Below are 27,316 nucleotides of genomic sequence, written 5' to 3' on the forward strand. Positions count from 1 at the left end.
TAACTACAGTGGGAAAGTGTGGGGTTATTACTGAATGGGGAATTACATTTCTTACTATTGCAGTCAGAAAGTTCTCCCCGGGCAGATCAGTAAGACAAGAGCTATCAGGGTTGTGTTCTCTCTTCCCCCTTTACTCCTCAACTGCTTGGGGTATAGCTGCGACCCTCAATATGGTGAGACTGTGTAGCAGACCACCAACTGTGCTGAGTACTGCAGGACTATCACTAGTATCCACCCTCAGGGTTGTCGCGTAACTCAAATGCTGATGATACAGCGGACTGTCACAGAACGAAGGGATCACAGCCGCTTCCAGGGTATTGGCTATTAACCTGTATTGACCAGTCACACACCAGCTGGTCACCGAGTGAGTGAACTCTCTTTCGATTCCGGTACACTCAGGGTAGACATTCTGTGACAGCAAGGTAATGTGTATGCAGCCTATGGCACCACAGGGAATCCTGCAATCTGTAGAGTTAGTGAGGTGAGAGTGACTGCTCCTGACATCAGGGCACCATTCAGCTGAGTATGGCATTAAGGAGCCGTAGCTAAACTGGAGTCAATGGGAATCAGGGGAAAAGCTTCTGCTGGTTGGAGTCGAAGGGAAATGGTTATGGTGGTTGGAGGTCAATTATCTCAGCTCCAGGCCATCACTGCAGGAATTCCTCTGTCCTAGGCCCAATGATCTTCAGCTGCTTCATCACTGACCTTCCTCCCAACATAAGGTCAGAAGTGGGGATGTTCGCTGATGACTGCACAATATCCAGTAACATTCGTGACTCCTCAGATACTGAAACAGTCCATGTCCAAATGCAACAAGACTAAGACAATATCCAGGCTTGGACTGACAAGTGACAAGTTACATTCACGCCGCACAAGTGCCAGACAATGACCATCTCCAACAAGAGAGGATCTAACCATCGCCCCTTGACATTCAATGGCATTACCATTGCTTAATCTCCCAATATCAGCATCTTGGGTGCTACCGTTGATCAGAAATTGAACTGGACTAGCCATATAAATACTGTGGCTACAAGAGCAGATCGAAGACTAGGAACCCTGCAGGAAGTAACTCACCTCCCGACTCCCCAAAGCCTGTCCACCACCACAAGTCAGGAGTGTAACGGAATATGCTTCACTTCCCGGATGAGGGCAGCTCCAACAACACTCAAGAGGCTCGACACCATCCAGGACAAAGCAGCTCACTTGATCGCTATTCGTTCCACTAACATTCACTCTCTCCACCACCCACGAACAGCGGCAGCCGTGTGTACCATCTACAAAATGCACTGCAGGAACTCACCAAGGCTTCTTAGGCAGCATCTCCCAAACCCACAACCACTATCATCTATAAAGACAAGGGCAGCAGATACACGGGAACATCACCACCGGAAAGTTCCCCTCCAAGTCACTCTCCAACCCGACTTGGAAATATATCGTCGCTCCTTCACTGTCGCTGGGTCAAAATCCTGGAACTTCCTCCCTAACGGCACTGTGGGTGTACCCACATCTCAGGGACTGCAGAGGATCAAAAAGACTGCTCACCACCACCTGCTCAAGGGCAACTAGGGATGGGTAATAAATATGCTGGTCCAGCCAGCGATGCCCACATCTCGTAAAATGAAAAGTAGCGTGCTCACTCTGTCTGTTCTATGGCAAGAGGGAATGCAATCCATTCAGCTCTGTTTGAATAGAGAGCATCAGTTGCTTCCCTTATGGGGCAGTGAATGGGAAACTGAAAGATACTTCAAATACCTAGCGCCAGCCCAGAAGGACTTGACGTATAAAAGCTCACAACCACGGTTATCTTCAAGGTCACTGGGAATGCAGTCCTTGTCATGGTCTGAGGTTGTAGTTGTGGCTACATCAGGTGATAAATTTCAGTGAAGGCATCCTTATTGAAGCACAGATGTCTTACATGTTGTTCCTAGCTGAGGTTCAATAGGAGATTTACTCCCTGAATACTTTGGCCTCCTGGTGCGAGTCCTACTTCCACTCCTCCCCCCTCTATCAGCTTGTCCTGCTCTGCGTGCCCCCGGCTGATGCTGTATTTCGAGTGGAATACCTATGTCTCTACCCATGTTCGGGAGCAAGTCGCTTATGCAGAAGCCTTGAGGTCAGGACCAAGTCCTTTACCAGGTGCCATTTCCTACTCGGTGTAGACTTCAGCATCTTCAAACAATTGGAAAAAGCACCAAAGATTTGTACAATCAGAGCAGCAGCCAATGGAAATCAATCGGTCAATAAGCTAAAAGTAGTTGACGATCCCTTTGAATATTACAATTCTCTCCTGTTGCTGAACATGTGTTCAACTGTGCATAATCAAGTTAAAGCTTTGAGAGCTCCAGAATGCCAGAACTGGCATCAAATCAGTGTTATGTGCTGACTGACGCAATGATCTGGCAACTCTACATACCTTTGGCAGACGTTTGCTGAGAGTGCACGAACACTTTGGCCAATATGGTGCCCAGTGTGATTCGCACCAGGCATGCCACGGATTTCACTTTGGACCTCGGAGGCTACTCTTAGTGCGCTTTTTATTTATTCTGCACCACATATTTGAATACTGTGCCATACATACTAATCTGTTTCAGTCTTTTTGATCAATAGCGTCATTCTTGGCATTATGCTAATATTAACAATGTTGAGAGTACCTACTTGTCAGAGACTGCTCTTGCTTTAAGTAGTGCCGCTGTGTAACATATTGTCGCTGACTTTGGTAAGCTAATATCTGTCACAAAAGAGAGGAGAAATAATGATTAAATGACCTCCGCACACCACAAAAATCAAGGTACTCCACACTTCCCGTAACAGTGGGATGAATTTTCCCATAAAACATTTACTCGTAGTTAAGACAAGTTCCTTTTCTATTTTTCCTTAACTGATCCAAATCAGCATACCACGGAGAAAGAATCCAATAACGAATCCATCATAGATAGAATTCTTCAAATTATCATCTAATCATGATGCTTAGATTACTTTACATGAGCTTGACTGTGTAAGCGTTTATATTGGCTCATTTTGCCCTGTCGGGTTTGGGAAATCTTAAATGTATAGAAGCATCCCTTATGCATTAAAATGAGATTGCAATCTCGGTTGATTGTAAACTGCAATTTTCATTTTTTCCCCCAAGGATTGCAGCATTTTTCATGAAAATAGAAATATTTTTGTATGAGAAAACATCTTTCTAGCCCTGCACAATGGCTACAGAACATTCACCAAATCTTTGGTGGATGCCTCGTGTCTGAACTTCTGAAATTAATGTTCTAATTTCCTTCAATGTGAGTCCACACAAAGAAACTGTCCAATTAAAAGATAATTTTCCATGACCCAAAAGATTTTCAGTTAGCTAGAATTTAAGGATGCCCTGATACTGATACCGAATGTTCACTTACGTACATAACCAGGACTCTTACAGATTCAGGCTTGATCTAGACTGCGATTGTTCAGTTAATTTGTTCTCAGAATGTGGATGGCACCGGCAAGACAGAATTTATTTAATGTCTTTTTTTTAAAAACTGTCCTAAGAAGGTGGTGTCCTTCTTGCTGTGTTGCAGCCCACGTTGAAGGCGCTCACAAGGTGGGTGAAAAGTAGGAATTTGAGGATTGTGACGCAGCACAATGAAGTAGCAGTGGCACACATCCAAGCACATTGGTGCGTGACTTGGAGGGAACCTGGAACAGATGGTGCTTTAGATGTTAAAGAGTCATGGAGTTGGCGGACACTGGGAGTTAGGCATACTGGAACAATGGGGCACATTTATTATAGCAAACATGAACGGCTTGCTGGTGGATCAACTCAAAACTATTTGAGGGTGAATTCAGGTAGAGGACATGAGTTATAGCTCCACAGTCCACATATTGCTAAACTTAACCACGAACAAGTGTAATGCAACTAACAGCCCGTTGCAAATATGAATTGCTTGAGACTAAATGCAAAAGTTGTTCAGTCTTGCTCTGGTGTAAACAAGGAGCAGAATCATCTGCTCTCACTGGTGGTGAGCTTTGAGGCGGGAGAAGGCCTTTAATTTAAAAGTGGTGGCAGCGTACCAGAAACCCGCCGCCGCTTTTTCACCTCCACCAGAATTAAATTGACGTTGTGCCCAGCCACCAATTGAGGGTGTGGGAGGCCCTTGAATCTCTTGATCAAAGGCAATAAGTGCCTGATTGAAAGTCGAGGAACAGGACATTGGAGGAGCAGGGGGGGTGGAGACATCTCTTCCCTTGCTTCTTCTCCCTTTGTGCGCCACACTCCCTGCAATCCCCAAGCCATGTAACCTCCACCATGGTCTTGCTTCCAGGGGAAGTTCTGCTGATGGCCTCGCCACTGCCTGATTGGTCTGTGTTAGCCGCCCACCCCCCCCACCACCTGACTCCACCCTGGACCTGACAACCCCTCCCAAACTGACCCACCCCTACCCACTCACCCACCTATCACCCTCCCAGCTGCCACCCTACACACCTTCCCACCCTAATCCCTTTCACACCTGTCTCTGTGGCTTTCCAAAGAAGCTTTGGGACATTTAAACTTATTACTCGCCAGAATAAGGCGGTTAGGGTTGTAAAAATGGGGCGTGGCTTGTCTTCCACTGACAATCCATTGCTACAATGTGGAACACACCACATTTCTGGAGAAGCCAGGATTGGATGTCCCGGCCAGGAGCACGGAGTTCTGGCATGGCATGTAAAAGTAGGAGCGGAGTTGCAATGCAACGGCGATTGCCCCACCCTCTGAAGATTTGGGCCGCCGAGGAAAACCTTAATGATTATATACTGAATGTTATGATGCAGCTTTTTTTTTTGATGGCATCGGCGGTCACAGTAATCTTCATGCATTAAAATGGGGTCACGTTAAAAACTAGTTTGGGAATCACTGGATTAAATACTAAAAAAAGAGTGGAGTTAGCTGCCCAAAAGCAAAATGACGCAAAGATTAACTTATCGCCTTGGCAACTGGCCCACATCAGCATGACAACAACTAATTGGCCGAGCAAATAGAAAAATAGTGCAGCATTTCGGTAAATACCAGTATCACACTGAATGAACTATATAGCAAAACACTGGAGATGTAATTGTTTACGAAATACAACAACGTTTCTGTGTTTTAAGTGAAAGCGGCAGCTCTTGTTCATATTTTGGTTTGATTCTTCTGCAGCATCAAAGGTTTAAAAAGTCCATCACTCTTCTCTCTAACGCAGGCATGACCTTCAAAAACCACAGCTATGGTGTTACAAATTAGTCAGTGCTCCGCTGAATGCGCCGCTGTTGCTTAGCACAGTGTACAGCAACAATGAATGTCAACAATGTCATCTTCAATGGAACATAAGATCAGAATATTTGTGACTGGAACAAACAAACTCTTGCTCGGTGATGGTTTCAGTCTACTGGTCCACAGAGTTCAGGCAAAATATAGCAAAACAAAGTTGACATCTAAAATTGCACAAGTTCTTCCTCAAATTGCACCCGAAACACGAATGACCAACCAACCACATCTCTGTGCAGAATTTACCTGAGAACTTTCACATATAAAACAGTATCAATAATACTTTAAACAGGACTGCAATCTACTGGTCACGTTTCTACAAATTGAAAATATATTTTTTCTGAATATTTGAATTCTAATAGAGATCAGGGGCGGGATTCTCCAGACGGCCACCCCCGAAATCGCTATCGGCAATCGGCCGGAGAATCAATGCTTCCGCCGAAATCGGGGGTGGCGCCGCTTTCGCGGTGCAATGCTCGTCTCCTCCTAGAGTACGCCGCGCGTCGTATCGATGGCCTCAGGACGGCTGCATTCCCAACGTCATCGGTCGCCTGTGTTATCATTTGTCGGGAACTCGGCGTGGCGGCTGCGGACTCAGTCCAGCGCCGCCACAGTCGGGGGAGGGCCGATCCGCGGACAGGGGGGATGGGGAGTGGGCCGGGGTCGCGAGCTGGCCAAAGGGTGGGGCACTATTTTGCAGGCTGGGTCCGCGCGCGGCCGGTGCCATGTTGCCCGGCGCAGCCGCTGTGCGCCTGCGCGGCCACGGTAATTCTCCGGGCCATATTGGCAGCGAGAGCCGGGTGCTCCACCCTGCCTTCCTGCTAGCCCCCAGCCAAACGGAGGATCGGTGGCCGTTTTGCGCCAAATTTTCAGTCTTAAAATGCCATCGTTCCCACGCTGGCGTCAGGACATAGCATGAGTATCGGAGAATCCAGTCCCAGAAGTTCACTGGAAAGCAATTCTCCCGAAATAATGCACATTTTTCATTCCTTACTTGAATCAAAGATTCTTGTCTTAACTCTTTGCTTGCCAACAACCAAAGTTCCAATCTTTTGTTTATTTATCCTCAGGATGTGGGTGTTGCTGGTGAGTCTGGATTTACTGCACATCTCCAGTTGCCCCAAGAAACTGGCAGAGAGGCTACTTCTTGAACCGGTGCAGTTACTCTTTTGCTGTGGTTTGTCACAGCTCAGTGGCTTGCTAGGCCATTCCACGGCACAATTAAGAATACATTAATGGGGGACTGGAGGCACACACTGGCCAGTCTGGATAAGGATGGCAGGCTTCTTTCCAGGAAGGACATTTGTGATCCAGCTGGGGTTTTAAGGCAATCGAACAGCTCCATTTGACGGAAACCGACTTTTTATTTCCTGACTTTAAAGGCGAAATTGAATTCAAATTCTCAAAGAGCATGGTAGGATTTGAATTCACATTCTTTGGGCGCTCTGCATTCCTCATCCTGGACCACAGCTAATAAGTGGAGCATGATAACAAAAAGGCTAATTGTGCTTTTTATCTGGTTGCATAGGAATGGCAGTTATGTCCACGGCCCCCTCATATGCAATGTGAATTTAATTCTTAAGATTGAAAGTAACTCCAGAACCATTCTTGCTGGCTGAGTTGGAGAAAGAGCCACATGATTCTACACTAAACCACTCAGATTAAAAGTCGCAAGCTTGATTGGCGGTCTGTGCTGAGTAAGCTTCTCTTGACCAAAAGCAATGTAAAATTGCAATTAGTCTCAACACGCCGAGATGAGGGAGGAGCGAATGTCGACAGGATTCGTAAATTTACCTTGGCTATCCAGGTATCCCTGCTGGAAGCTTTACATTTCAGGACAGTGGATGAGAGTGTGATTGGGTCCAGCTGCTGCACCCTCCACGACTGAATAGCTTTCAATTCTCGTTGAAGATGAAGGGTTAAACGGACTCAAAATGAGGGGGGGGGGGGGAGAGAATTTTCTCATTTTTCTGCAGAGTGGCGCTGCGGGGGCGGGAAAAATAGGGCGTAATCTGCCGGCGCCAAGGATGGACGGCTTCCTCCGCCGCCTTTTCAGCAACTTAAGCAAAGAAATGTTAAGGGGCGGCTCCCACGCTGTCACCTTGGCAGGGCGCCGGATTTTAAAATATAAAAATAGAACCCCCACCCCCACCCCCAGAGAGGGAATGCAGCAAAGGTTTACCAGACTGATTCCTGGGATGACGAGACTGAGACATGAGAGATTGTATTGATTGGGATTATATTCGCTGGAATTCAGAAGACTGAGGGGGAATCTCAAAGAAACCTGTACCAGGTCTAGACAGGGCAGGTGCAGGAAGGATGTTTCCAAGTCATTTATTTCTTCACCCAAAGAGCAGTGAGACTGTGGAATTCGCTACCACAGAAAGAAGTTGAGGCCAAAACATTGTGGGGGCGATTCTCCGCGGCGCGGACCAAGTGCCCGCGCCGTCGTGAGCGCCGTCGCGTTTCACAATGGCGCGAACAGTGCCCGGGCACGACCTATTCTGTTCACGCTGCTCCAGCGTCCTTACCGCCGCGCATGCACAGTTGCGGCAGCCCAATCCTGCACATGCGCAGTTGGGCCGCGCCATCCTGCGCATGCGCGGGGAACTTCTTCTCCGCGCCGGCCCTTTACCAACATGGCGCCGGTGTTCTGGGGCCGCACGCGGAAGAAGGTAGGCCCGGGGGTGGGGGAGAGGGCGGCCCGCCGCTCATGGCGATTGTCAGAGCGGTCCGGCACAAATCGCGCGCCGCTGGTTTCGGGGGGTTGGGAGAATCGCGTGCGGGGGTCGGGGCGGCGCGATTCGCGCGGCTCCCCGGCAATTTGCCCACCCAGCGTGTGTGTGTGTGTGGGGGGGGGGGGGGGGGGGGGGGGGGGGTGGTGGAGAATCGCACCCTGTATGTCTTCAAGAAGGAATTAAATATAGCTCCTGGGGCTAAAGGGATCAAGGATATGGGGGGGTAAAGTGGGAACAGGTTACTGAATTGAATGATCAACCGTGATCATACTGAATGGCCTCGTTCTGGTCCTATTTCCTGTGTAATATCTACCCACTCACCCCCCCAGCCGGCACTGCCCGACAATATAATATAATAATTTTTATTGGTGTCACAAGTATTCTTACATTAACAGTGCAATTAAGTTACTGTGAAAATCCCCTAGTCACCACACTCCGCACCTGTTCGGGTACACAGAGGGAGAATTCAGAACATTCAATTCACCTACAAGCACAACTTTCGGGACTTGGCGGTGGAAACTGGAGCATCCGGAGGAAACCCACACAGACAAGGGGAGAACAGGCAGACTCTGCACAGACAGTGACCCAAGCTGGGAATTAAATCCGGGTCCCTGGCGCTGTGAATCAACTGTGCTAACCACTGTGTTTCCATGCCGCCTATCAGGTACTGCCCGGGCATGACTCTCTCTCCTCCCCCCCCCCCCCAGGGGCTATACTCACCTGTGTGCCTCTGGTGGACTCTGCTTGTCAGGTGCACAGGGAACAGGAATAATCAAGCATAAAGGGCTGATTATGCTGTTTAAATCTGTTCAAATGGGAATTCCGACTTTGAAAGTCGGGATTCCCGTTATGGCATTGGCAGGGAGAATCAATCTGAGAAATCCTGCCTCCGTAAAACCCGTTTTGGGATTCCCGCAAGAACCGCCGGCCCTGCCGTCATTCCCATTCCCCCGAAAACAGGAGCGGAAAATCCAGCCCCTATAAACTCTGTTTCACAGACCTGCTGAAATTTTCCAGCATTTCCTGTTTTATTCTAATTTTCATCTGCCAGAATTTCACATATAATCTTCTGTTCCGTGCCCGACCCAGAATTGCGTACAACCGCCCGGGAAGACGCCAGGCGCATGGCCCGACGTCATCGTGCCCTCGCTCGATGTTTCGGCCGGAAGCGAGTCGGAAGCACGTCCACTGACAATCAAGAAGTCAATTTAAGTGAATTAAATGGGTCCTCTTCATGCCCTCCCCCGGAAGTGCTCAGCTTTTAACAGAGCGCGTTTTACGCTGGATGGCTGTTTATTGGCCAGTCAGCGTGAAATTGCTCTACGGAGCTGACCATGACTGGGAACTCATTTCACACCCGCTGCCGGGCCTGCCTAGTGCGCACATCCAATAGGCAAAAAAAATTCAGGCCATTGTTTGGTTTCACCTATCTAGAAAGGCTATGTTGATAAGATAGCTGTCAGTATTCGTGGGACAGTATCCCCAGCCAGGATCAGTACCTTGAGGAGAACATGTTAGGGAAAATCGTCTGGAAATAAAGGTAGTAACATGAACATGATGCGACATCAGACTCGGAAGAAGTATCTTTGCACATACTTTGTTTCAGACAAAATCATTAACACTTCGGTGAAGCGCCTTGGGATATGTTGCTACATTCACAGGCCCCCTCTCCATACAAGTTGAGGTCGTTGCTGTTGAACAAAGCTCTGCCAACTTTTTTCCCACCTTTCCTCCAGCGCATAAAAAGTCTTCCATGACTCACCGTCATATTTGGCTAAAACTGCTTGCACATCAGCATAAGCCTGTAGCTCTAAAAGTGCCTCCAGTAAATTTTCGTGGATGTTGAACATACTGAGAAGTGGGAACTCCTTCATCAACTGTAAAACAATCAAACTGACAGTTAGACTGAGAAATACAGTCAGTAATAAACATGGGATTTGTAAAGAAAAAGACATTAACGATACTGCAAAGTAAATTGACGCATTTGGATTAGGTATTTTCAACAGATGAGAACTTCTGTCCATTTGTGCTGATAGTTCAACTCAATACAAGCAAGTTTGAGTTGCCATTCTCTCCTGACCTTGCAATATTTTACTTTATAACTAGTACAGGCTGGATTAATTGGTTCAACTGGCTGGCTAAAGTTCCAGAATCTAACTTCACTAGATGAGAATGGTTAAATTAGTCCTTCTTTAAAATACTTAACTCATTGTGCACAATGTTGAGATAGCAAAGCAATGAAGGAGACTGATGAAATATTGTGGAAGGTAGGAGAGTAATATTTATTATTTGCAGATTTATATGTTCTCTGGCAAAGCATAACATGCTCTGAATATTATTCTCTGGGGATGGTTTTTAATTTGAATTCAATATTACGTCCATTTTGATATGTTTGTGTTTCTACATGATAAATAGTGCGGAAGGAGAGCATCAAGTGAGAACAATATGACACTGACTTCAACATGTTCACAGTCATTTCCGATGGCAACATTGTTATTATTGGGCACCATGCTGGGGTGTCCCCAGGGTGTACATCAGCCTCAAATGGCTGGTTGGACTGGTCGTGTCGGGCTGAATTTAATGACCTTGGGTAGGGTGCTCTTTCCAAGAGCCGGCGCAGACTTGATGGGCCGAATGGCCTCCTTCTGCACTGTAAATTCTATGATTCTATGAATTTTAGTTCCGTGGTTAGGACCCTGACATTGGGCCCATTTCTGGGTCCTGACCCACTCCCAGCCGGCACCTGCTTCACCCCAGTCAATTAGTGGCCAGGAAACGCGCTTGCAGTCCAAATGAGGACAGAGGGCTGGAGGGCCAAGAGGAGGCCATCCAGCTCTACTTTCCATATTGAAAGCTGTTGACGTTGGTGAGATAGAGAGAGGGTGTCTCATGTCGGCGGTACCCTCCTGATTAATTGTTTTTAAAAGCTGCAATTTAAACTGGACGTGGCTGCCTCACAACTATTGTCGAGGGGGAAAATGCTAATGGGTATTCACAGCGTGCTGCCAGAAGACCACCTCCGTCTCTAGGCAGTGCTTTGGCCTCGCTCCTGTACGCTAATTGGTAAAATTCCAGTTGCCACTATGGCGCCTAATTGGCTGCCTGCCGCTTGAGGGCAGATAGCTGTTTACACACTGAATCAGGATATTCCCAAAAAGCCCAGAGTCAGGAACATGCCAGGAAACCAAGGAGCCATCAGGTCCTTGGTTTGGTCCATTGGCCTGGAGTTTCACCAAGTCATGAGTCCTTTGAAAATGGCTGGCGGGTCCCGATTCTGGGATCTACAACCCCATTCTTGGACTGCGCGATTTTCAGGAGTGTCTTTTATGGGTGTGGGCCCTTTTCGGTCCCAAACCCTCACCTGAAATATGGCCTGGTGGGCTCCATTGTGGGGATATGCATGCCCTACTCCTCCACGATTTTCAGAAGTGTTGTGAACTAGTCTGTATTAGGGGACCTTTGAAAAGGTAAGTTCAAAAAATCCTCCTCATGCACCCTATGCCAAGCCATGTCCCCCACCACCCTCATGGCCCCTCATGCTTCCGCTGCCAAGCTATGTCCCTCCATCCTTTCCATGCCTCCTCATACTGTCATGCCAAAGTATACCCGTGTCCATCCCCCTATGGCCCCTCATGTCCTCTATGCCATGCTATGGCATTTCCATGCCCGTTCATCCCCAATACACTGTATCGAACCAATTAACCCTGTAAAGATAATAGGATATGCAAAGAAAACATTTTAAAAAGTAATTTATTTATGAATTTCCATTATGCTAAAAGTTCTTTAATTACTGCACAATAAAATGTCAATCATTCAGCCCTTTAAAGTATCAATAACAGAAATTGCAGGCATTTCAAGTCTCTTAAACTTCTGTAAATAAACATTGTGAAATTGCAGAGATCGGAGAGTCAGAGCTAACAATCAAGCAATGTTTTCCTTGGGGCTTAGGTGTTTTCTCAAAGTAATGGATGTCTGGGCTCTCAGCGAAAAGTACATCATCTGGAGGCATAAGGGACCATGGGAGGGCTGGGGAGGAAGGGGGAGGCGCAGCCTGGCTTGGGGGCATGGGAGTGCGTGTGATAGCAGTGGGTGTAAGGACTTTGGTGTTTTTTATGAGAACTTCGATGAAATCCCATAGCACTGAATCAGGCCTTTTAAACAGCCCATCCTGGCACCCGGCAGACCCTGTGGCTGCTTTGGACGCCTTTCCCTCAACAGCTGGCCCAACTGCAGCCCATGCCTACCTCTCAGCAATGACGATCCTGCATTTGCAGGCATTTTGTCCCAAGGCAGGCGGGCCGCTGGGAATTTCCCAACTCTTGCTACCCAATCGGTGATGAAACCCCAGACCAATGTCTCCAGACTGCTGACTGAATAGGAATAATCCAGCTTTCTAATAATCAGTTCGAGCATTTCAGCCATTTTAAACAGATTAGCACACACAACCAGCCACACTGACATTGTCTGTTTTTACTCACATCCCGCATCATTTTTACTGCTTCTCTTGTCCTTCCCAGTTTCCTTGAACACATTGCCAATCTTCTTTTAATGTAAACTAAGACGTTTGTGTCCCTCCCTGAAAGACAGAACATCCCGTATGTATATTTTTAGTGGTGAAGACAACAATTGCTTGTGAACCGAGTAGCAGAAGTTGACCATTCAGCCCCATAAGCCTGTTCCTTCATTCCATTAGATCATGGTTGATCTGCCTGCTTCATCCTTCAATTAACTTCCTGCACCAAAACTTAAATTCAAAAAAGCAATTTTTTTTAAACTTCAATTACAGAGGTCGCTATTTTGCCGAATTGCAACAGGGTCCAATGTCGAACGCGTTTAGTCGATGTTTCCCGGCGCTCGCAGCAAACGGGACACTGTTGCAATCCGGGGCCTCAGCGGGGAACGCTCCGCCAAGGCCGCACTTAGTCCCGCCAGGACTCCTCAGTGCAGGAGGAGGCAACGGGCGGGATTCAGATCACATCGCCTCATGAGATCCCATTAGATTTCGCAAGACGTGGCGAGCCGGGTAGATCCCGGAAGAGGCCTCTCCTGGTATCTACCTGCCGTGTTGTGCCCCGTTCGCCCAAAGTGGGGTGCAAAACGGCCGGTAGATCGCGCCCAGAATGTTGTAAATTAGACTTGAGGGTAGCCGGAAAATATTTCACACTTTCACAGGATAGTTTTCTTTGGAAATAGTGCAGCATAAAAAACATTCAAAATTTATAAAAGTATAAAGATTGTTATAATGTTAACTAAACTGATAGCTACTGAGAACTTCATTCAAACCATGTTCTAATATTTTTAAAACGTGATTCCAAGAGGGATAGTTGCATTCTGAACAAAAACCTATAAGGAAATGGATTACTATAACCCCGAGTGGATTCACAAAGTCTTCTCCAGGAGGCTGCAATGGATCCATTGCATAGACTCCAATGGATATATGGCTCACCTGCCTCTTAGTCCTTGATCTGAATCAACGGTGGTTTGTTCAGTAACCGGTCTGGCACTGCAGAAAAGCCAGGCTTTACAAAGTCTCCATTTAACAATCTTTCTCACTTGATTATACAGCAATTTACTCATTTGATGGATTAGAAAGAGTTCGAAGTGGAAAACAAAATAAATAAACGTAGGCATCGTCACGTTATCTGATATTTCAGCATTACCCCTCAGAGCAATCACGGCCACCTTCCCTTGTGGGCAGGTGGGATGAGAAAAATAGAGTGCATCTAAATGTAATAATGAAGAGATTATGGCCAGAGACATCTGTCAATGTCACAGAACTCTCTGTCCGCAAGAAACTTCAGTCGTGAACACCGCCCAGTCCATCACACGAACCTGCCTCCCATCCATTGACTCCATCTACACCTCCCGCTGCCTGGGGAAAGTGGGCAGCATAATCAAAGACCCCTCCCACCCGGCTTCTCACTCTTCCAACTTCTTCCATCGGGCAGGAGATACAAAAGTCTGAGAACACGCACAAACAAACTCAAAAACAGCTTCTTCCCCGTTGTTACCAGATTCCTAAACGACCCTCTTATGGACTGATCTCATTAACACTACACCCCTGTATGCTTCATCCGATGCCGGTGCTTATGTAGTTACATTGTATACCTTGTGTTGCCCTGTTATGTATTTTCTTTTATTTCCTTTTCATTTCATGTACTTGATGATCTGCTCGCAGAAAAATACTTTTCAATGTACCTCGGTACATGTGACAATAAACAAATCCAATCCTAAATTCTGTCACCATTTCTTTCTTTGTCATTAGTCCTTATTCTCTTTATTCTTTTCATTTCATGTCATTTCAAAGGTATGGTCGCCATCGTCCCAGATGACCAAAGACTGCTTTCCCCTTTGACAGAGAGAGCCGACTGAGCTAAACCGGCCCCCTCAGGTAATTTTATGCTACAAACCATTACCAGACAAAAGCAGCAGCAGACATCGTACTCCTCAGACCCCTGCCGCATGTTGCTTCTAATTTAACTGCTGGAGCAGTGCAAGACATGTATTTAAACAGTGTAAAATAAATACATGACGTATCACAGAGGGCATTAATTCCACAAGTGAGTTATGTCCTGACTTGAAAGTAGTGATAAAATACTTAATGCCATCTCCCTGCAGATTCAGTTTAGAACGCTCCAATGGTTTTAAATTAACACAAAGATTATTTAATTGGGTAGTTTTATTTATTTAGTTTTGATTGAGCTGGTACAAGCGCAGCAAGTGTTTTAATAATCCGCATTAGGTCAGGTTTCTCACCTTCCAAAAGGAATGACCAATAGAATCATAGAATCCCTACAGTACAGAAGGAGGCCATTCAGCCCATCGAGTCTGCACCGACCCTCCGAAAGAACATCCTAACTTAGTCCCACCCTATCCCGGTAACCCCACCTAACCTTTGGAGTGGCTTCCTTGCAAACCTCCTAAATGAAGATCAAATGAGCACAGCTACCTCAAAACAGTCCGCTGCAGAATTAACAGGGCTATGTAGCTGAGAGTCAATGGGCCGGATTCTCCATTGCCGGGATCCTCCGCTTCGCCGACAGCGTACTCGCGCCTGTGGATTTCCCGATGGCGTGGGGGTACCCACAATGGGAAACCCCATTGGCCGTCTGCCGGAATGGAGAATCCCGCTACTGGCGGGGCATGCCACGCCAGAAAACGGGTGCAGCGGGATGGAGAATCCCGCCCAATGTTTTTTTTAAATGAATGAATTCTTACACTTGTTTAGACTCAACCCATTAAAGATTCAACCGACCTTGTTTGGTATCCAGTCTGATACATTGATATTCTATGTCTCAAACCATGCCCCAGTAAAATTCCAATAAAAACACCATCCCATTCCATGAAAGGTTCAGTGTCCCCTTATAGAACTGCTACATGCTCTGATCCAAGAGGGATAATTGGTTTTTGAACAAATACGTACAAGGAAGTTATTTTTCAAAGTGAAGGATCTCCGCATTCCAAGCCTTTATTTCAGGAGACTCCCTCATTTCTTTCCCAGATGAAGCCACAGCACAGGACTACTTACATGCCAAACAGCAAAAGCAGTATGCAATGGAGAGAGCTAAGTGATCCCACAACCAAGGGATCAGATCAAAGCCCTGCAAGCCTGCCACATTGAGCCTTGAATGGTGGTGGTCAAATAAAGAAATAACCAGAGGAGACAGCTCCACAAATATCACCATAGAACATACAGTGCAGAAGGAGGACATTCGGCCCATCGAGTCTGCACTAAGCCACTTAAGCCCCCATTCTCAATGATGGGGGAGCCCAGCACATCTGTACAAAAGGCAAGGGTGAAGCATTTGCAACCAACTTCAACCAGAAATAATTGAGTTGGACTCCCAAGGATGCCAGCATCACAACAGGCCAGTCATCAGCTAATGTGATTCACTCCACCTGCTATCAAGAATCGGATGAATATATTGGATGCTGCAAAGGCTAAAGGCCCTGACAACATTCTGTCGCTAGTAGGGTATAAGCTGCACCCCTAACCAAGCTGTTCCCGTACGGTGACCTGACAATGTGGGAGTCATACCTGGCACAAAGGTTGTGGTTGTTGGAGGTCCCAGGATATCGCAACAGGAGTTTCTCAAGGTAACGGCCTAGGCTCAACAATCTTCAGCTGCTTCATCAATGACCTTCATCATTGTAAGGTCAGAAGTGGGGATATTCGCTGCTAATTATACAACATGTATTATTCATAACTCCTTAGATAAGGAAGCAGTCTCTCTCCATATGCAGCAACATTCAGGCTTGGGCTGGCAACTGGCAAGTAACATACGTGCCACGCAAGTGCCAGGCAATCACCATCTCCAACAAGAGAGCATCTAACCATCATTCTATGATGTTCAGTGGCCATTGCTGAATCCTCCAATATCAACATCTAAATTGACCAGCCATATAAATATTCTGGCTACATGAACAGGTCAGGGGCAAGGAATTCAGTGGTGACTGATCCACCTCCTGACTCCCCAAAGTCTGTCCACCATTTCCAAGACCTAAGTCGGGAGTGTGTTGGAACACTCTTCCCTGCCTGGATGCACCCAGTTCCAATAACACTGAAGAAGCTCAACACAATCCAGGACAAAGAAGTCTACTTGAATGGCACCCCATCCACCACCTGAAACATTCACTCCCTCGACCACCTGCACAGAGTGGCAGCAGTGTATACCATATACAAGTTGCACCGCAGCAACTCACCAGGACTCCTTTGACAATACCTTCCAAACCCTATCACCTAGAAGGACAAAGGCAGCAGGCACATAGGTACATCTCCTCCTGAAAATTCCCCTCCAAGCCACTCACCATCCTGACTTGGAAATATATCGCCATTCCTTCAATGTTGCTGGGTCAAAATCCTGGAACTCCCTTCCTAACAGCACTGGTGCACCTACACCACATAGACTACAGCGGTTTAAGAAGGTGGACCCCACCATCTCCTCAAGGATAATTAGGGATGGATACACATGCTGGCTTTGTCAGTGATGTCCATATCCCCTGAAAGAATAAAAAAAAGATTTGAAGGCTGAGTCCCGTTCTCTTCAAATTAGAAAATGTTAGTTTCTCTTGAAGCTCACATTTTCCTAGGCCTCCATTTAACCAAAGTAAGTGCAATATCTCCTTAAAGTTTTCTTTGGCTTGCATACACTCAGTCATCTTCAACTCTGTAAGAGTAATACTTGCAAGCTTCTGAACACAAATAACAAGCAGTGAGGCTGGCAAAGTATTTCCACATAAAACATTTTATGCAATTTCTGTTAGCACGTTGCCTGTGTCTCGCTGACACTCACACCTGTGAGACCAAGAGATTGGACAGTCTTCTCCACGACCACCAACAGTAATCCCCATGTCACCCTTGAGATGGGATTTATATTTCCTACTTCTCTCTTCCCTAAAATAGCGACATTCCGCAACTTCTACTGAGCACCTACAAGAAATGAAACATAGAAAATAGAAGCAGGAGGAGGCCATTCGGCCCTTTGAGCCTGCTCCGCCATTTATTATGATCATCCAACTCAATAGCCTGATCTTGTCTCCCCCCCCCCCCCCGTATCCTTTGATCCCCTTCGACCCAAGTGCTAGGTCTAACTGCTTCCTGAAAACACACTGTTTTGGCTTCAACTGCTTTCTGTGGTAGCGAATTCCACATGCCGATCACTCTCTGGTTGCAGAAATTTCTCATCTCAGTCCTAAATGGTTTACGCAGTATCCTTAAGACTGCGACCCCGGGTTCTGGGCACCCCCACCATCGGGAACATCTTTATTGCATCTATCCTGTCTAGTCCTGTTAGAATTTTATAGGTTTTTAATGAGATTCCCCCCCTCATTCTTCTGAACTCCAGCGAATACGATCCTAACTGATTCAATCTCTCCTCATACTTCATATGAAGCGAAGCAAACTAGAGGTCATCAAAATGAGTAGCTTTAACTCGCTACTTACTGTGCTGTGCTTCATACTGAGCTCCGTGGTGCTGCAGTTGTTGACTACGTCTGTAACAAACCTCCCCTGCTTTTAGTGCTTGCTTAAAGAGTCTTTCTGCTTCCACAATGGTGGTGGCTTCCTCTTCAGCCAAAAGAATGTAGGCAGTGGCACACCTGAAAAAGACACATCTCCGATTAATCCTGGCCTCACTTGGTGCTAATGCACTGGTAAAATAATAAAATAACATCCATAAGTAGATTTTCTTCCCTGAAGGTAGAAATGCAGACATCTTGGGCCACGATAAAAAAAACTGCATGCCCACTTCTCTGCATCTAACTAATGTGTTTTACTTCCCACGTGCATTCACCTTGGAAGATAACTCGGTGAAAGTCCAGAGGTGTGCTACTTAAAAGACTATATTCACCCCAGTGAAAAGATCATGTTATTTATTCGGGGCAGTAAATAAGAAGTTGTGCAAATTGGTGCCATAATGGCATGCTTGCAGCAACAACTGTATCAGCTCTTATATTTGTTTTTAACTGCATATGATCTAAAATCGTGTTAGGTTCCATTCCAAGTCTACGCCGAGTTAGCTGATAACAAAATACAGCAGTTGGCAAAACAGGGACAAATCCCATGCCCAATGGTTATCTAGCCCCAATGTTATAAAAGACAACAAAAAAAATCCATGCTGATAATTAGGTACTGGCAGGGTCTTCCATGCCTGCAATACCCCCTTGTAGTAGCACAGCTTGCTGACGTTCACCAATACACACCCACATAAAAATGGCTACTTGGGCAAAGTATTGAGAGCTACGCCAGCTCTCAAGGAACAGTAACCCGAGCACGGGCCAGCAGACTTAAGAAAGGACAAGGAACAAAAAATTAAGATACCCATAGCATTTAATAAGTTTTGCATTTTAGGCCAGACATTTTGAAAGACTGCAAACATCTGAAAGTTTACTTACTGAGTGGACGAAAAGCCAAATGAAGGCTTGTCCTCCCGTGTATTAACATGACACTTGTTAGGACCCCGTAAGGAATCCATTCAGATTCATCACATCCGTGACTGTTAATAGGCAAAGCCGTCAATTGCAATAATGGAAGGTTTCAAAAGCCAGATTGGTTTTGAACAAATCAATTTTCTCCATCTTTGATTACAGCCAGTACAGGATATTCACCAATGTTTGTTTTTAAATGTAGTTCTAGTTGTTACAAATTCACAAGAGATGGGAGCACGAATAGACCTTATGGCCCATCGAGCTAGCTAGCTAGCTCCACCACTTAACACGGTAATGGTTGCTCTTTGGCTTCATCTCCCCTTTCCCACCCACTCCCAAAAGAGGCCAAAAATCTTTTGATCTCAACCTTAAATATAGTTAACGATGGAGCATCCATAATCCTCTGGGGAAGAGAATTACAAAGATTCCCGACCCTTTGGAGTGAAGAAATCTTTTCTCATCTCAGTCCTAAATGATCAGCTCCTTATGCTGAGACTCTGCCCCAGGGTTTTTTTATTCCCTAGCCAGCAGAAACAATTTCTTAGGGTCCACCCTACAGATTCATGTATGTTTCAAAAAAGTCACCTCTCATTCTTCTAAGCTCCAGAGAACTTATTTACTCAGCCTTTCATCATAGGACAACCCTCTCATCCCAGCGTTCAATCTAGTGAACCTACGCTGTATTGCCTCCAATGCAAGTATATCCTTCCTTAAAAATGGAGACCATGAAAAAAATAGAGAACACAATTCATTATAAATTGGTTTATAATTTCAGTGCAGCCGACTGAACAAGGGAAATCTCATTCCACAGATCCAGTTTAAAAGTGCTCTTCTTGTATTACACATTAGGCATGAACTGGTGGATCAATCGACACACATCAATCTAAGCTTTAGGTTAAATACATTGCAATTTCAAATGTTTAACAGATCCTGTTTTAAGCAAAACTGAATCATAGGACAAGTGAAAAGTATATTCCATAAGGGTAAAAGAGGTGGCAGTGAGTTACAGAGCAGTGATTCAATTAAGACTTCTCAGAATTGTGGCTGAATCCCCAAGAATTACTTTATTAAGTACAATGAATTGTTCTCAGGCGGTGGGAAGTGCTGAAAAAGCTGGATTTATTACCCAACCGTGGTCACTCTGAATTGGTACGGTCACTTCAAAAGCACTGTATATTGTAGGGTTGGAGTCATGTGGAGGACAGACTGGGTAGTGATTTCAGGTCCCCTCTTTTTTCAGCTATTCATGATTTTTCTGTTTCATTCAACATGTGTTCTCTGCCCAAAAGCAGGTTCTCATCTCATTGCCCCCAGATGCTGCATCCTGGCAGATTTTTGTCAGTGGTGGTTTCGCTGTTACCTTCCGTTCCCAGGGGAAGGTCCCAAGTCTACGGAAGCCAGAACGGGAATCAAACCCACACTGGTGCCATTAATCTGAACCACACGCCACCCATCTAGACAACTGAGCTAACTGGCCCACATTTTCCTGGTATCAAGCCTAAGAACTACCAGATTTTACTGAATGCACTTCACACCCTGCTATAGTGGGATTCAAACTCATGACGTCGGAGTTGGTAACTCAGTGCCATGACCACTAGGCTTCAGTAGCCACAGCACTGTGCTGGCTAATAACTCACTGCCACTCTCTGCAATATTTTCTTCAATTTGAGACTGTAACTCTTATGAAGTGGATACCCTGAGTAATGCAGAGGCACTGTGACTTAGATAAAAGATAATAAAAATGGCAGTAAGCATATATTTATTGATATTATACAAAATTAGGTATGATATATATTGCAGCAAGAGGCTAATTTCATTTCCTGAAGAAGCCAAAAAAATTCAGATCAAGGACAATTCTTTTGTGTTGCTGCTCAAGGACATGTATACACTGACAACTAAGCTTGTTTACCAAGTCACAGGTCCAAGAGATAAGAAAAGAGTGAACTTAAGAGCTAAATTTCCTGAATGACTGGTGGGTGGCAAAAATGCTAGAAAATGTCAAACAGGCACTGCTGCCTCTCAGCGCCAGGGGCCGGGTTCAATTCCGACCTTGGGTGACTCTGCGGGTGCTCCGGTTTCCTCCCACAGTCCAGAGATGGGCAGGTTAGATGGATTAGCCATGCTACATTGCCCCTTAGCGTCGAAAAGGTTAGGTGGGGTTACTGGATAGAGTGGGGGCCTGGGCCCAGGTAGGGTGCCGTTTCAGTGGGTGGGTGCAGACCCGATGGGCCGAATGGCCTCCTTCTTGCACTGTAGGGATTCTATACTTCTGCACTGTAGGGAATCTCTGGAGTCTCAGGCTGCTGGGACTCAGGCTGACTCAGGGCTAGATTTTCCATTTGCTGCTACTTTGACTGCAATCTGAAAACCTTGGCTTTGCTGTCCAAGCTCGCACTTGAAGAATGGCAACTTTGTCATTTTAATGGAGAAAGGTATCTACTGAGCCAGTCGCCAGCCAGCGAAATGCTTGACCCTGGAATAGAACAGATTTCAGGGATACCTGCACTGCAAAGTTGAGAGTTTCCATCTTGAAATACAAAGTTGAATGGATTTTCAATATTGGGGCTGTATTAACTGCTGTGGTGAATGAATGTTTTTGTGATTACTGAAAGGATTAATCAAAGGTGGGGGGGAGGGGGGGGGGAGGGAAGGTTATAAAGATATTAATTCCTGTTACATGTGCACACAGGGGCATGCTCATGTCATGCCAAACAAGCTGTAGCTTGCTGTTAGTTCTTCATGTATACATGTTCATGAGCAGCTTAGAAGCCAAACACCAAAACCTTTCTGTTACTGCAACGATGTCAGAAGTCTTCTGTGGGACAGGATCTAAGTGAGTGAATTAAACACGAGTGCCAGATTGTACAACTCTCAGCCCTGGCTGACGTGATGCAAATAAAGTGAAATGGGGAATAATGGGCACCCAGGAGTGATTAAGAAACAATCATTTCTTTTGAGCAGTTCAGATAATGTCAGAAATTGCAAAAGCAGGGCTCGAGCAGTTTACAGCCACCATCCGACTTTTGAACTAAAAATCACAGCCTTGAAATCACTCCCAGGTGACTTTTTAAGAACATACATTGTGAAGTTTATTCCATTTTGGGTCCTTCTTTTGGCTTGCAGCGGCTGTAGCAGTGGACGCCAATGGTAAAATATCCTGGATGAAAAGCGGACACGGGTCTCATCAGAACACAGCGGAAATGTGAAAACTGCACAAAAGTTGATCATACTACATCAGCAGTAAAACAACCATCCATCCTTACGGCATCTGTAAAACATATTGCTTCAAAAAGTGTACAGAAACACCAGGTAGAAAGGACACGTTTTGGAATACAGACCAAATTTCTGGAAGAGCTGACGTAAAAATGAATTTGAGCCCACAATTCAAAAAAGAAAGGTCACTCACTCATTTAATTCTAAGGCTTCGTGTGCTGCTGAAATTCTTGCTTGCGGGTTCCTCTCTCTCCAAGCTTTCTGCATTACTGCTCGAACAAAACAAGAGCACTTTTTAAAACAAGATTAATGCCCTGGATGGAACATGTCACTGGGACTCGAAAGCTTTCCCAACCATTTCCCTGGCACTACACCACAAACAAATTCCAATCGGGATTCATCCGACATGACTTATTTTCACTGTGTGAAAATTGATGAAGGCTTTGGTCGCATTCCGCTAAATTATTAAATGAAGTGATGATGCAGGCTGCAGCAAAACTCTCAAAATAACAATCTCTCGTGAAAAATAAAGACTGCCCTGGTTATAGCATTTCACTGAATCCAGCCACCCACCTGCATCGCTTACAGAAGGTGAAAACACTGCCTTGTGGGACAGCAATCTGGAAGCTGAGCATGCTCACTTTTGAGACATGTTACGAATTGGATTTTGTTGGACAGAACTAGTGTTCAAATTTATTTTACACAATTTAGGGATGTGTTGTCCTCAAATTCAGGGCAAATTCAACCCAGCCAATTTCCACTCTATAAGCCTACACCCAATTGGCAGCAAAGGGAAAGAAGAGGACGTCAACAGTGCTATCAAGTAGCATAAAGTCAGCAATATCCTGCTTACCAACGCTCAGCTTGAGTTCTGCCAGGACCTCTTGGCTCTAGGCCTCCTTACAACTTCGGTCCAAATCCAAACATAAGATCTGAACTTGGCAACAGTCATTTGTTCTTGGTATCAGAGTAGCATTCGACTCAGCGTTGCTCCAAGGAGTCCCAGTCAATTCAAAGTCAAGGAGGAAAGGGAGAAATCTCTCCAGTGGCTCACCAGGCCTGGCACAAAGCAAAATGGTGTGGTTGTTACAGGTCAATCATGTCTCGGGGGGGAACGCCTCGGGCCAGTGTCGTAGGCCCAACCATCTTCAGCTGCTTATCAATTACCTTCCCTCCATCACAAGGTCAGAACTGTTTCACTGATAGTTGCACATTGTACAGCCCCATTTTCAGTGCCTCAGATAATGAAGCTGCCCATTCCAGGCTTGGGCTGCTGAGTGGCAAGCAACATTTTTATGCCGCATAAATGCCAGGCAATAACCATCTCTGGAATAAAAGGGATAGCAGCATGGATATAAAATTGGCTGAGCGATACGAAACAGAGAGATATGGTCAAAGGATTATTTTTGGGCCGGCAAAAAATTTGTGGTGGTGTTCCCCAGGGATCCTTATGTGTAGGGGACAATTTCAAAGTTTTCAGGTGACATGAAAATTGGAAGCATTGTGAGGAGGACAGTGTAGAACTTCAAAAAGACACAGATAAATTGGTGGAGAGGGCAGATGAAGTTAAATCAGAAAAGTGTGAGGTGATGCATTTTGGTAGGAAGAACATGGACAGGCAATATAATATAAGTGGTAAAAGTCTTAAGGGGATGCAAAGGCAGGGTCCTTGGTGTGCATGTGCATAGATCACTGAAGATAGGACAGGTGGAGAGAGCAGTTAATAAAGCGGCATGGTGGTACAGTGGCTAGCACTGCTGCCTCACAGTGCCAGGGACTCTGGTTCGATTCGAACGTTGGGTGACTGTGTGGAGTTTGCACGTTCTCCCGGTGTCTGCCTGGGTTTTCTTCAGGTGCAACAAGTTCTTCCCACAGTCCAAAGATGTGCAGGTTAGGTGGATTGGTCACGCTAAATTGCCCCTTAGTGTCCAAAAAAGTTAGATGGGGTTACTGGGTTTCGGTGATGAGGTGGGATCGGTGCAGACTCGATGGGCCGAATGGTCTCCTTCTGCACTGGCGTGATTCTATGATAAAGCACATAATATCCTGGACTCTATCAAAAGGGGCATAAAGTACAAGAGCAAGGAGGTTATGCTGAACGTATACAAGGCACTAGTTCGACTTCAGCTGGAATAGTGTGTACAGTTCCACACTGTAGGAAGGATGTGAACGCATTGGAGAGAGTGCAGAAGAGGTTTACAACAATGGTTCCAGGGATGAGAAACTTCAGTTATGAAGGTAGACTGGAGAGGCTGGGACTGTTCTCCTTGGAGAGAAGAAAGCTCAGGGGAGATTTGATAGAGATGTTCAAAATCATGAAGGGGCTCGACTGAGTGGGTAGGGAGAAACTGTTCCTGCTTGTAAAAGGATCGTGAATGAGAGGGCACAAGTTTAAAGTGATCTTCAAAAGAAGCAAATGTGATGAGAGAAAAAACTCTTTCACACAGCGAGTAATTTGGGTCTGGAATGCACTGCCTGGAGTTTGGTGGAGTGAGGTTCAAACGCAGCACTCAAGAAAGCATTAGATGGGGTTGCGGCGATGCACTGCTAAGCCGCACGTTTCGGCAGCTCCCGTTCTAACGGACTTTTGGGCTCTTTTTGGGAGCCCCAACGGAATTTTTTTTGGACAAAACCAGTGTGGGGTGACGAAGGAAGGAGTCCCCCCGGGTGTGTATGGAAAGGATCGGTGGTAGTGGCCAGATTGCGAAGGATCCTTTGGAGCAGCGGCAGAGAAGAGAAGGAAGAAGCAAGATGGCGACGGATGGAGCCCAGACGACATGGGACCCGGACCAGCAGGAATTCCTCCGACGGTGTGTGGAGGAATTAAAGAAGGAGGTGCGGGCGCCGATGTTATTGGCAATCGAAGGGCTAAAAGAAACGCAAAAGGCCCAGGCGATAGAGCTCTGTGGGGTGAAGCAGAAGGCATCTGAGAACGAGGATGAGATTCTGGGCCTAGCGGTAAAAATGGAGACGCACGAGGCGTTACATAAGAGGTGTATCGAAAGGCTCAAAGTCCTGGAGAACAGCTCGAGGAGAAAGAACCTCCGGATTCTGGGTCTCCCCGAGGGAGTGGAGGGAGCTGATGTTGGGGCTTATGTGAGCACGATACTCCATTCGCTAATGGGAGCTGAGGCCCCCTCGGGCCCCCTGGAGGTGGAAGGGGCTCACCGGGTCCTTGTGAGGAGACCAAAGGCTGGAGAACCACCAAGGGCGATAGTGGTGAGATTTCACCGCTTCACCGACAGAGAAGCGGTTTTGAGCTGGGCCAAGAAGGTACGGAGTAGCAGGTGGGAGAATGCGGTGATACGAGTGTATCAGGACTGGAGCGCGGAGGTGGCGAGAAGGAGGGCGAGCTTTAATCGGGCCAAGGCGGTGCTTCACAAGAAGAAAATAAAGTTTGGGATGCTGCAGCCGGCGCAATTGTGGGTCACGCACCAAGGCAAACATTACTACTTTGAAACGTCAGATGAGGCATGGACCTTCATCCAAGAAGAGAAATTGGACCAGAACTGAGGGACTGATGCTGTGGGGGAGACGACGATGTCGATGTATAGAAATGTAAATTGGGGAATGGGAGGTTCACCGTATCGGGACGATAGACCGGGTTTTTTCTCTTCTTGACGGGGGGACACTGAGAAATATGGGTGCAGGTGGAAAAAGGGACTGAGGGGGGGGGGGGGGGGAAATGGGGGAGCTGCGCCATGGGGGGGGGGGGGGGCGGGGCCAATCCAGGAAAGCGCGGGTTTTTTCCCGTGCTAGGGAAATGCTGGCGGGAAGATAGGCGCAAGAAGGATGAGAGTTCCACACACGGGGGGGTCAAGGAGAGAGCGGGGGAAGCCTGGGTCAGTTGGAGTTAGCTGGCTTTCGGAAGCATCATGGGGGGAGTAACCATGCTAGATGGGGATCTAGCGGGGGGTGGGGGGTCAACTGGGTTGCTGCTGCTGGGAGTGAGAGGGAGCTGGCAAGGGAAGAGGTGGTCGGGATGGGAGTGCGCCGCCTGGGGGACGGGTGGGTGCGCGGGACCTGGACGGGGGACTGGCCTAGAATAGGGGATGGCTAATCGGCGGGGCGGGGGTGGGGGGGCCCCCAAATCCGGCTGATCACGTGGAATGAGAGGGGCATAAATGGGCCGATTAAGAGGGCCCGAGTGTTCGCGCACTTAAATGGACTGAAGGCAGACGTGGTCATGCTTAAGGAGACGCATCTGAAGGTGGCGGATCAGGTTAGGTTAAGGAAAGGATGGGTGGGACAGGTGTTCCACTCAGGGTTGGACGCGAAAAATAGAGGGGTGGCGATATTGGTGGGTAAACGGGTGTCGTTCGAGGCTAGGAATATAGTGGTGGACAACGGTGGTAGATATGTGATGGTGAGTGGTAGATTGCAGGGAAAGGAGGTCGTGCTGGTAAATGTATATGCCCCGAACTGGGACGACACGGGATTTATGAAGCGGATGCTGGGACAGAGGGGGCTGACAGAGGTTATGCAGATATTGAGGGAGTTTGGTGATTTTTCAGGATATAGGCTTAATATGGGGAAGAGTGAGCTTTTCGTAGTACACCCCGGGGATCAGGGAAGAGGGATAGACGCCCTGCCGTTAAGGAGAGTGCAAAGGAACTTCCGACATTTGGGGATTCAGGTAGCCAAGAGCTAGGGAACTCTACACAAACTCAATCTGACACGGCTGGTGGAGCAGATGGAGGAGGATTTCAAGAGGTGGGATATGCTGCCGCTCTCACTGGCGGGCAGAGTGCAAGCGGTAAAGATGATGTTCCTCCCAAGGTTTCTTTTTGTGTTTCAATGTCTCCCCATTTTGATCACTAAGGCTTTTTTAAGAAAGTAGATAGGAGTGTTATGAGTTTCGTGTGGGCAGGGAAGACCCCGAGGGTAAGGAGGGGTTCCTGCAACGCAGCAGGGACAGAGGGGGCCTGGCGTTGCCGAATCTGGACGGCTATTACTGGGCCGCCAATGTGGCGATGATTTGCAAGTGGATGAGGGAGGGAGAGGGGGCGGCGTGGAAGAGGCTGGAGATGGCGTCTTGTAAAGGAACGAGCCTAAAGGCGCTGGTGACGGCGCCGCTACCACTTTCCCCGAAAAGGTATACCACAAACCCAGTGGTGGTGGCAACCTTAAGGATCTGGGGGCAATGGAGACGACATAGAGGGGTGACGGGTTCTACACA

The 27,316-nt window shown here is 46.8% G+C and overlaps 1 protein-coding gene across 11 annotated transcripts in view; it reads right to left on the bottom strand.

The window, feature by feature from the left end:
- LOC140396535 (suppressor of tumorigenicity 7 protein homolog) overlaps positions 1 to 27,316 on the bottom strand; it is a 258,308-nt gene that overhangs the window by 34,436 nt on the left and 196,556 nt on the right. For 9 of the 11 annotated variants that reach the window (XM_072485261.1, XM_072485259.1, XM_072485252.1 and 6 more), the window contains exons 6-11: positions 22,331 to 22,406; positions 22,004 to 22,081; positions 17,942 to 18,096; positions 12,477 to 12,574; positions 9,761 to 9,875; positions 2,656 to 2,728 (exon numbers count right to left, since the gene is read on the bottom strand). In XM_072485261.1, coding sequence (XP_072341362.1) covers positions 2,656 to 2,728; positions 9,761 to 9,875; positions 12,477 to 12,574; positions 17,942 to 18,096; positions 22,004 to 22,081; positions 22,331 to 22,406 — 595 coding nt within the window. The remainder of the gene's footprint in view (positions 1 to 2,655; positions 2,729 to 9,760; positions 9,876 to 12,476; positions 12,575 to 17,941; positions 18,097 to 22,003; positions 22,082 to 22,330; positions 22,407 to 27,316) is intronic. The other 2 variants (XM_072485255.1, XM_072485256.1) reach the window with 1 other exon arrangement.

The sequence above is a fragment of the Scyliorhinus torazame genome, chromosome 19, assembly GCF_047496885.1.
Source record: "Scyliorhinus torazame isolate Kashiwa2021f chromosome 19, sScyTor2.1, whole genome shotgun sequence".
NCBI lineage: Eukaryota > Metazoa > Chordata > Chondrichthyes > Carcharhiniformes > Scyliorhinidae > Scyliorhinus > Scyliorhinus torazame.